An 11,426-nucleotide genomic window follows, 5' to 3' on the forward strand; every position below is an offset into this window, starting at 1 on the left:
GTACCTTTTAAAAATCCATCTCTGAATGACAGTATTTAATTTCAACAAATGGCACATGTTCCCTGTCCTTAAGCAAGTCCTACTCAACTACACTGGACGGAGTTTCTGGCATTATTCTTTATCAGCACAAATCCCTGCTGATTCTGTTCTCTATTCTGTGTTAGCCATTTTTGTGTGTGGCTTTTAGAGGAATATTCCACTTTTTGTAAAAAATAAAAATATTAAATGCACTTCTGTTACAAAAAAATGCACATTTTTTTATTTTTTTGCATTGGACCCTGCAAAGCATTGCAACCTGGGTCAGTGGATCATAGGTGCAATACACAGGCTCCTGCAGACTCTTCCTCTAGCCCAGGGGTGGGCAACTCTGGCCCTCCAGCTGTGTTTTAACTACAAATCCCAACATGCCTTTGCCTCTGGGAGTCATGTCTGCAACTGTCAGTCTTGCAAAGCCTCATGGGACATGTAGCTCCACAACAGCTGGAGACCCGGAGTTGTCCACCTCTGCTCTAGCCCCTTTGGTTATGTAGCTGAAGGAAGAAATCAATGGACAGACAGCACTGCACTTGTGTTTGTGGTGGCAGACAAGACTTGTAGTTTTTCCATTCACAGATCCTGTGAATAGATCTGTGAATGGATGACAAATTCAAAATGATACAGCATCCTACTGGGAGAAGACCCCCATGATTCCGGTAAGAAGGGGGTAGTATGAGAGGCGGGGGGCTGCAGAATGTTTTATGTTACACCCTGAATTTGAAACATGGAATAAAAGGTGGACCTAGCCTTTAAAGTGAAATTGAAGCCCAAATTTCTCTTTTAAATTTGGATGGAGTGGAGAGGGATTAGAACCCCTGTCAGGTTTCTATTGCCGTCTGTGTCCCTGTTACGGAGATTCACCCCCTCTTTTTGTCCTGGTGACCATTCTCACTGAAAGTCAAAGAAAATACCAAATTTAGGGTTGTCATCAGAACAGGTATACATGGGAAATTTTCCAATGGAGACAGTGGCGTGATTTGGGGGTGGGGCCCACACCGGGTGACACCATTGGAGGGGGTGACACTGAAATCGCTGACAGTCATTTTGGCGTCACCCCCTCCGAAAAGTCGGGCACTCGGTCATGGACCAAGAGCACAATGGTTGCACAAGAGGGGAGGTGACCCGGCCGGGCGAACGTCCTGTCCTCTCTTTGCCGGCATCCATCACCGAAAAGGTTGCCAGCAGGTAAGCGCATGTGACATCATCACACGTTTGTGTGATGACGTCCCAGCGGCGTGTCACCCGTTGACCACCCTGGGTGACACCATGCCTCAGGATGCCCCTGAATGGGGACACTGGTTTTAGTGACCCTGCTGACTACCCGGGATCTCCCTCACTTTGGAGGGATTTCCTCTAACTTCTTGTTGTGTCTATTGGACAGGAAGTGAAGGGAATTCTCCCCAATGGGGCACAGATGGCAAAAAAAACTTACAGGAGTTATGACTCTCACTTACCCTGTCCAAAACTAAAATAAAAGTTTGGGCTCCTGAGAACATAGCTTCTTTTGTTGTGACCCTGTCAGATGTTTTTTTTTTTATGGGGACTACAAGTGGTTGTTTCAACAAACATTACATAGACATGGTCCACTGTTGTCACCATCAGGAAACCCACTAGACATGTGCGATTTGTTTCGGAAAGATCCATTATTTGGATGCATTTTCGGAAATTTGTACATTCAGGTGCACCCGAATTTCTGTATGACAGAAATAATGAATGCATATGAATACAAATTTCCGATAACAAAAATTTTGGATGCATCTGAATTTCTTTCCCGAATAAAGTTTTATTGTGTTAAGCATCTACTTAAAAAAAAAAAAACACCCTGACCCGGTGGTTGTGGGGGTCTGCGGGCAGGGGGCTTATTTGCATTGGGGTATCCTCTACTTAAGGGGGCACCCAGATGCCGCTGCCCCCTCCTTTTGAATGAGTAAGGGGTACTTATACCCCTACTCACTCACTAAAGGGTTAAAAGTCAATGTAAATAAACACACCACACAATTTAAAAAAGTCCTTTAATTGAAAAAAACCCCCATAGAGTCAGTTTTTGACAAGTCTGCACACTGACCCGTCCAAACCCGATGAAGACTCGCAACAAAATGACAGCGCCGGACAGAATGTAAAAAAATGGGCGGAGCAAGCCATAAGGTCATGTATCACTCAGCTGTAGATCCTGAAATCATCTCTGAATTCATGCTGACACAGTCCTTCCTTCGAGAGGGTGACTACTTTTGTTCCTCATGGTCCCTGTGTGTGTTGTTAAGTAGTCACCGCCCCAAGCTCACTCCTGTGATGGACTACAATCTCAATACAAATTAGAGAACTAAACATGAAATTGTAGTCCATCACAGGAGTGAGCTTGTAGCTTGTTGGACAACCACGAGCCTCCAAGGTGTTCCTTGGCAGAGGCTCAGCCCCCCAAACTCCACCTATAACTAGAATATAATGTTTGGGGTGCACTGACCCTTTAAAAGGTGGATCGTTTGTAGCAGTTAGCATATGCAGTGGTTTGCCATCCAGCCCTGCGTACACGTGCTCCTGTGTGGCTTCCTGCCTGGCCACCGCGACACAAGCTTTTCCCTCATTTGCAAAAAATTTTTGGGAATCTCGGCTTAAATCTTCTTTTCTGATGTGGCTCCAGTTCCTGCAGTCAGCAGTCAGCAGTCAGTGTTTGGAGAAGAGTTTGCTCAGTTCCATCGTTGTGTTGTGCTTGGAAGTCACTGCGGGCACGCTGCTCAGAAAAAACAGCCATTTCTTTTCCCGTACCTCTATGCAAATATCACTGTAGGAGCGGAGAACAAGAGCAACAAACCTAACAGAGAAATAACAAAAAGCTGAATTCAGAGGCTAAGCACAGCGAGCTATTTGTCCAGTGAGAAGTGTAGTACAGGCGGTACACCCTGCGCACCTGCACATGTCTGCGCCATAACAAGACGTCAGTCCACTGATAAATGTGGCTGTGGGGAGATTGGACGGAAAAGTACGGCGTTTGGACATCTTAGATGCACTTTCCTGTTTGCAAAGGTAAGAATTCTCTTAGGTTACATGATAACCTGTCATAAAAAGAACTTTTGGGCATGCAGCAGTTCACTAATGATATTAACAGTACCTGGTGTGTGTGTGTATACTGTGTATATATAATCTCAGAATGATATATACATATATACAGTACTGTGGAAAAGTTTTAGGCAGGTTTGAAAAAATGCTGTAAGTAAGTATGCTTCCAAAAATCTTTATTTGTATTGTTTATTTTGATCAATTTACCACATACAAAGTGAGTGAACAGAAGAAAAATCTAAACCAAATCAATATTTGGCGTGACTACCCTTTGGCTTCAAATCGGCATCAATTCTTAAGCTGCCCATACACCCTACGAATATCGGCTGATTTTTGTATGCGATTGCGCTTTCGTCCGCTATTCGTAAGGTTGATGGACAGTGTGCAACTGCAAATACTGTACAATCGTACGACTTTTGACTAACCAGCAGGTTAGAAAACTTCTGTCGATCGTACGATTTTCGCAAGGTTGGTGGCGTTTCTGTACGTCAAACTTCGTATGATTTACACTGCCCATACGCATTTGTGGGTGCTTGCAATGACCGCGGATGGCGCCGCAGTCAGCATAATCAAGTGTAGAAACGTCACCAGCACAACAAAGACTTAGACGTCAGTGCAAATCCATTTATTGATGTCAGTTATCACTAAAAGTGTCATCAAGCGCTTTCGGGGCCACACAGGGTCCTTCATCAGGCTTGTTTACTCTGAGCCTGATGAAGGGGACCCTGTGTGGCCCCGAAAGCGCTTAATGACACTTTGAGTGATAAGTGACATCAATAAATGGATTTGCACTGACGTCTAAGTCTTTGTCGTGCTGGTTTGCTGGTGACGTTTCTACACTTGATTATAGTCTGGTGGGTGGGGGATTTTTTATTTTTCACACGAACACTGTGGATGATTTTGTCACTTTGTATATGGACATTTGTGTATGAGAATCTTCATATCAATATGGGCTATTAGTTTTGTCTTTTAGCTTTTTAGTTACACTAATTGGTTACACTGTTTTGTATGTTCTAGTGCGATTTTACTACTTGTAGTATTTATTATTAGCACTATTTTACTTAGGATTATATATATTTGCATTTTTAGATTGGATTAATAGCGCGGTGTATCACTTCATTAGCACTGCAGCTTGCTCACTTTAGGAATTTCACTTATTTATTGACAGTTTTACCACTAGCGCGGTATATCACCTTTATTCATTTCTGTAACCCCGCCTCTTCATGCCTCTTCCCTTCAGCTGCATGGGGATCTACATAGCCTGGCCGCTCTTCTAACTCTGGTGATCTATCACATAGAGGAACGTCTCCTCGTTCTTCTCTATGTGATAGATTACCAGAGTTAGAAGAGCAGAGGAGCAATCACAAGGACCTCGGCAGCCGCACATGTCAGAAAATTTAAAGCGCCGGTGTGGGCACTGAGTGTCTTGTGTCCGGTTGGCCGCAGGCTGGGCACCCGGACTCAACACACCAAAACCGGACTGTTCGGGTGAAAACCAGACGGGTGGCAAACCTAATCCCACAGGATGACAATGCTTCTGTCTAAGGGTGACTCCATTGCTCCTCCATAGAGTGGGGCCACTCTAAGACAGGAAGTGTGTTACAGGCTGGATCACCAGGTAAAAATAAAGGGAAAAACCCTAAAAACAGAAAACAAATGTGGTCACCACAATTACGCATAGGTAAACTACAACATATTTCATTTTGGTTTTTGGGTTTACATGCACTTCAAGGTTATATTGTCTCTCAGCTCAGATAGTGGGTAGGTATACTAATGGTATTGTGAAACATTTGTATTTTTAATCATGACATGTATTCAAATGATGAGATTATTTATTACGGAATATCCTTTCTGTATTTAACTTGTAAAGTATATCTGTTTGTCTGTTTAGCAGCAAAACACATGAGGTAATCCCAGCGCGGTCTCATGGACAGTGTATGTCCTGTTTAATACACTCTGTCATTTGGAGATAACGAAGTGAAGAAGCATTACACACGCAGTATAAATCAGACAGAGCTTCCAGTAAAAGCTGTGACCATGCTGTCAATGTGGTGGGCCTAATTCACTTAATTTGTTTATGCATTCTTCTCAGGAGTCAGCGATCTACAAGGCCTCATTATGAAGGCACTTCTGGTTTCTGTGGCGACTCTGATTAACCTGCTGCTCCTGATACTGCTGGGATCTGGCTATTGTCAGCACATGGCGGACGAGGCGTGCTCCGTTCAGATACTGGTGCCGGGTCTAAAAGGTACTTTGTACAGCTTTGCTTTGTGTTTAGGGACATCATTCCCAAGTTTCTGAGTTGTTATAAATCATACGTGTTTTAGATGCATGAAATAATCAGATGGAGCTTGAGGATTAAAAGCTTAAAGCGGAATAAAAATTAACCCTTGCATTGGGGTTACCTCTGCAATGCAAGGGTTAAATGCCCATTTTGGTCTAGGGAAGCAGTGCCGAACCTATGGCATGTGTGCCACAGAGGGCATGCAGAGGCCCCTCTGGTGCCACACGAGCCTAGGCAGTGGTATCAAATTCGTATCGCCCGACACAAATAATTCCAGGCTCCAGGCGGGCAGTTTTTTTCTACATTTAGCCCTGCTTCGGTACTGTGCTCAAACTCCTGTATTGGAAGGGACAGGTTCAATAAAGAGAACCTTTCACCTCCAAATTCTATCACACAGGGGCTTTTTCCTCCATCAATCATTTTATTTCCAAGGTTTATATAAAAGAACACATTCCCGGCATCCCTTTAGACATGCCTACAACCAATCATCAGAGTGCACAGCTAATGTCTGCTGCACCCGATGGCCAGCAGGGAGAAGCAGGCACATCCAAAGGGATCCCAGGGTTTTGTTCCATTATATCAAGGGTTGGGTTGACTGTCCTAGTCCAGGGGTAGGCAACCTCAGCACTCCAGCTGTGGTGAAACTACAAATTCAATGATGCACCTGTCTCTGGGAGTTATGCCTGCGGCTGAGAGAATCTTGCAATGCCTCATGGGATTTGTAGTTTCACCATGGCTGGAGGGCCAGAGGTTCCCCACCTCTGCTTTATATAGTTCTTTTGAAAAAGAGCCAAGGCAGAATGATATGATGTTTATAGGAACCTGCCGGCCCATCCCACCAAAGCAAAAGAACAGCAGACAGACCCAGGCCCATATGACATCACTGGGCCTCAAAATCTGTATTTTTTGAGAAACAAAATGATTTAATATAAAATGTTTAATTGCATGTTGATCGGGGGGAAGGGGGAACAAAGGAAGGTGTTACATGGTACACCACACTTCGGCTTTAAAGGAGAACTATGGGGAGAGTGAAATGCACTTGTCCCCATAGTTACACTGCAACTGTCACATATCAGCTCTATAGATCGATAGCTGTGTGATCATAAATCGCTGATTTCTCAGTTCACGATCTATTCCCTGTAGAGAGTGGTGACTGCCAGTCACTGCTCCCCGCAGGGATTCCCCCCTCTCTGTTCCTCCAGTGCTCATTGGGGGGATAGAACCAGCTGTCAATCAGGCAGTGTGGTGGATTCCGGCAATATTGTTGTGATCTTTCCTGGCTGAAGCACATCACATGGGCAATAGCACACTATTTGCTGAGTTTTGGGTCACAGGAGGATATTAGTATATTTACTAATGTCCTCCTGTGACCTAAAAGAGAACTAACGCCAAATAATATCAATATGTACAAAAAATATTTGTTAAAATTTACAGCTGTTCTGTGTCCTGAGCACACTTTCCATGTTATCTCAAAGAACCCTCCTAGTTCTTATTTTGGATTACAGATCAATAAGGGATCTCATTATTAAAAATTAGAATAGCTTTTTTCATCCAGTGAGACTGGAAGTAGATAATTTCTGTGAGTTAACCAGCTCTTCTGAAAATGGAGCAAGAACAAATGCCCTTAGTGTCATTTCTCTTCTGAGCATATAAATGTAACCATTGCTATCCCCGTTGTATTAATGGATACACTAATATGCTCATTCCCTCCAGCCTTCTCTTGAATTGCATCTTATTACTAATATGACTCTATGATACTCAGCTTCATCTAGTGGCCCTAATGCAGTATTTTCTCCATTACACTAAACTCAGGAGTTAAATCTTAAAAATGCATTCAAGTACATTATTAACAAAAATGTATCTTATTTGTGTATCACTCGGCTGTAGATCCTCAAAACATCTCTGAATTGGTGCAGACACTGTCCTTCCTTCTGGAGGGTGGCTACTTTGTTCCCCATGGTCCCTGCGTGTGTTGTAAAGTAGACACCACTCCATGCTCACTCCCATGAGCCTCTAGATCCATGAAATGGGGGCCTCTAGAAGTTTCCTCCGGCACAGTGGCAACTCGAGAGACTTATTACACAGGTTTGGCGGGGTTGTCACCAGGGACATCCCAAGGCCAGGTGTCGCTCGGAGCGGAGGCCGGGTGACACCCGGCCGTGACATCATCGCGCATGCGCTGCCATTTAATGGATGCCTGCCGGCGGCCATATTGGTGATGTACGCCGGCAGAGAGAGGAGGGACGTTCACCCAGCAGGATGAGGTATACCACCGGGTCCCCTCTTCTCTCCTGACACTGTCGGGCTCTCGGTCCATGACCGAGTGCCCGACTTTTTAGAGGGGGTGACACCAAAATGACTGTCAGTCATTATGGTGTCACCCCTCCAATGGTGTCACCCGGGTGCGGGATGCACCCCCCTTGTGACGCCACTGGTTGTCACACTAATGCTGCACTGGAAGAAAAAAACCACAGCATAAAGAAAGAGCTTTTCAGGAAATCCAGACCTAAAGTATATATAAGAGCAAAATCAAAAAAATATAAAAATGCAGTGCATCCCTGCAATATATTTCCTGTGTAGTATCCATTTAAAACAGGTACCGAAAAATACCTGGTGATCGGACAGAAATGCCCTTGGTTCTGATTTTTTGTTCTTGACTGACAACGAATGTCTTTTTCTGGACTGCCATCCCAAGAAATGGTGCCAGCCGTGCCCAGTTGTCTGTTGTTAAACTCCTAAATCCCTCCCACTCTCCTCATCTTCACAACCTAGAAAATAATTGCCCTGCATTCCAAGGTAAGAACTGAAAGGCCTCCATTAGATAACACAGGAAGTGTGCACAGGACAGGTGTACATTTCTATTACGGTATTTTTTCTGCACTTATTGAACAGATAAAAAAAATGCCAACAATAGTTTAACAAAACAAAAAAGAAGCAAAGAGAAGTTCATTGTTGGGGGTTTACAGTACATGCACCTTTAAAATACAAGTACATAAAATCCTACATATTGCTTTTACAGGTGAAATGGGTGAAAAGGGAGAAAAAGGTGCTCCAGGGAGACCGGGAAGAGTTGGGCCACCAGGAGAGAAAGGTAATCTACCTTCTAAAATACCAGACATTTTGGTTCTGGGTGTTTGTAAAACATAAAATCGACTTGGAAATGTTGTAGTCAGCAGTATACACTGAGTGGCCAGATTATTATGACCGCCCCATCAGTACTTCGTTGGGCCACGAGATGACTTCGTTGGGCCGCCTCGTGACTCCACGAGATGGTGAAAGGTGATGCAATGAATCTGACACTGCACTGTTGCCCTTCTGTTGTCTTGTACCAGTCTTGCCACTCTCCGTTCTGCCATAACATTGACTAGTCGCTGATGGCCACAATTCTCACGTTCAGAGCCAGATTTTTGGCTGACAGTCCAGTCTTTAAACACTTTAACAACAGCTGCTCTTGAACATTTAACGAATTCTGCTGTTTTGCTGATACTCGCTCCATGGCTCCGAGCGCCAACAATCATCCCACGTTCAAAGGCTGTTAAATCGCGTTGTTTACCCATATCTTCAGAAAAAAATCACTTCTACTGTCGTGGTAAACAACCTGCTTCCCTATTTATAATGGTCTGGCCCTCTAGCAACTTCAGCACGAAATTATAGCTAATTTGCCTACAAACGTCAGGTGTCATAATAATCTGGCCACTCAGTGTATACTACAGACAAGTCTGGATTGGCAATCTGGTGCATGATGCAGAAGGAGAATGGACATGTCTGCTAATGGCCACAATGGGTGTGCAAACCCTGGAAAGTAGCTGCAGATATCTCACCAACAGAGTCCTGTGATATATAACAAACAGGAGGATTAAAGTCAAAAGGATGTTTAGCTATTAAAAATGTTGATGAAATCGCTTACAATGGATGCTGCTCCTTGATGTTTAAACGTTTTAGCTTCCTGCAAAATCAGCGGGTTCCCTGAGCGCTGGCCCTGAAATACTGCTGTAGGCTGACTCCTCTCCCTTGCAGGGTCCTATGGAGCCACCCTTGTGTGTGTTAATAAGAGGTGTGTGGCTCCACAAGCACACAGACGCAGCAAGGGAAGACACTCTTCTCCCCCCTGCTCCTCCTTCCTCCCTTCTCCAAACTAGTAGATGGACAGTTGCTGTCCCTTGTGTTCTTGTACTGGGCCAGAAATTCAGGGAAGCTGAGTTGAGAGGGTTGGAGCTGTTTGGATACATGATGACTGTAAGTGCTTGGGCAGAAGTGAATTGAAATTCTTTGCTGGGCAATGAATATCTATTTGATTTGGAATCATTATTAAAAAAAGTTTGAGCGTTTAATACTACTTTAAAGTTCGAGCATCTGAAAACACTGAAATGAAGATTTGGGGTGGACTGACCCTTTTATTAAACAGCAATATCCCACAGCCACAGAGCATACTCTGTACAATACTGACTGATGTACTAAGCTGGCAATGATGCCGATGCATAATCCTTATCAAGCTGCTCTGACTGGCTCAGCTTTGGAGTGGACTTTGCTGGTTGGAGAGGCAAGCCCCATTTCTGACACATGCAGCCTCCTACTGCAAATCCCATCAGGCACTGAAAGACCCTGACAGCCACAAGCCCAGAGGCAGAGGCATAATAGGATCTGTAGTTTCACCACAGCTGGAGGGCCAAAGTTTGTCTACCCCTGCCTTGATCGGTTCAGCTTGGAAGCAGACTATCGGTTGGAGAAGTGAACCCCATTTTCTGACGCATTCAGCTTCCTACTACAAATCCCATTAAGCATTTCAAGACTGTAACGGCCACAGGGATTACTTCCAGAGGCAGAGGCATAATATGTCGTTTTTACCACAGCTGGAGGGCCAAAGTTTGGCCACCACTGCTTGAATCCTGTGCTGCCACTTTGACACCTAGACATCATTGGTGGTGGCTTCTTCCATGATTTTGCAGCAGGACCGATAGTGTTATTGCCAGATCTGTGTAGAATAAAAATAATTAATTTTCATGGAACTTTGCAAGATCTTGGGTGAAAAGCCCATTCATTCTTTCTTTACACATCCCGTAGTTTACCTATGAGAGTTCCTTGAGAAGGCAGTGGTGATGTAGCCTCCCCAGAGGACAGCTGTAAGGCCCTGGCTACATCACCACTGCCTATTCAATTCCACCAAATGGGATTACAAATAATGTAAGTTAACAAATACATCTTTTGTTCAAAATAGGACATGCAAATGTTTAGGGATCAACATGCACAGGGGATTAATGTGTGTGTAGGGGTTGGGGGGGGTCTGCTTTAAAGATGAACGCTAGGCAGATATAAAATATCAAGTTTAATGCAGCTCTGTGATCATTAATACATCATTAAATGTGTTTTATAAATGCAAGCAGTAGTAGTACCTGAATGTGACCTATTATTGGTTTGTTGCAGTCCCTGTACAACTTCATTCAGACTGGGGGAGGGAAGAGCAGGACAAAAAGACAATCAGTTGTGCTGCAGTGCAAAGATTATGCTGACAGGGAGATGAGCTCATCAGTCTGCTGCTTCTCTTTTCATTGTTCATTCACAGACTGGGGGAGGGACAAGACCTGTAAGTGTTACTAAACTGCAGAAGAGAAAGATCAGGTCCTATAATCCGATGTAGCTGTGTGCCAGGGCTGGTCCAGACTTGGGCGATCCAGGATGCGCGATCGTGCACAATTGCACACAGTGAATGCCACGCAGCCCCATTGATTTCAATGGGGTTACATCCACGTGGCAATCGTAGAAAAAAGGTACATGTACCTTTTTTTGGCGACACGCAGCTGTTTTACCGCGATCGTGTTCGATTGCACAGGCAAAATCATGGTGGGAAACTGCTCAATCCGCCTGGCGTGACTGAGGTGCCATTAGAAAAGAATGGCACCGTCAGCGCGATTTGCAGTGGTGGGCGACTTCGTGGACGCACGGCAATCTACGTGGTATCGTACACGATTGCCGTCACGGATCGTGCAGGTGTGAACCTGACCTAAATCTTAAGACTGGATGCACAGAAATAAAAATCCTTTGACTTGTCTGTATA

At 44.4% G+C, this 11,426-nt stretch overlaps 1 protein-coding gene across 3 annotated transcripts in view; it reads left to right on the top strand.

The window, feature by feature from the left end:
• The window catches only part of COLEC11 (collectin subfamily member 11), a 22,730-nt gene that overhangs the window by 4,332 nt on the left and 6,972 nt on the right, over positions 1 to 11,426 (top strand). For 2 of the 3 annotated variants that reach the window (XM_018560508.1, XM_018560509.1), the window contains exons 1-3: positions 3,008 to 3,057; positions 5,183 to 5,338; positions 8,394 to 8,465. In XM_018560508.1, the coding sequence (XP_018416010.1) occupies positions 3,036 to 3,057; positions 5,183 to 5,338; positions 8,394 to 8,465 (250 nt within the window). In that variant the 5' untranslated portion in view covers positions 3,008 to 3,035. Of the gene's footprint in view, positions 1 to 3,007; positions 3,058 to 5,182; positions 5,339 to 8,393; positions 8,466 to 11,426 lie in introns of those variants that run through there. The other variant, XM_018560510.1, reaches the window with a different exon arrangement.

The sequence above is a fragment of the Nanorana parkeri genome, unplaced genomic scaffold (genome assembly GCF_000935625.1).
Source record: "Nanorana parkeri isolate BGI_ZX_2015 unplaced genomic scaffold, ASM93562v1 scaffold460, whole genome shotgun sequence".
Lineage (NCBI taxonomy): Eukaryota > Metazoa > Chordata > Amphibia > Anura > Dicroglossidae > Nanorana > Nanorana parkeri.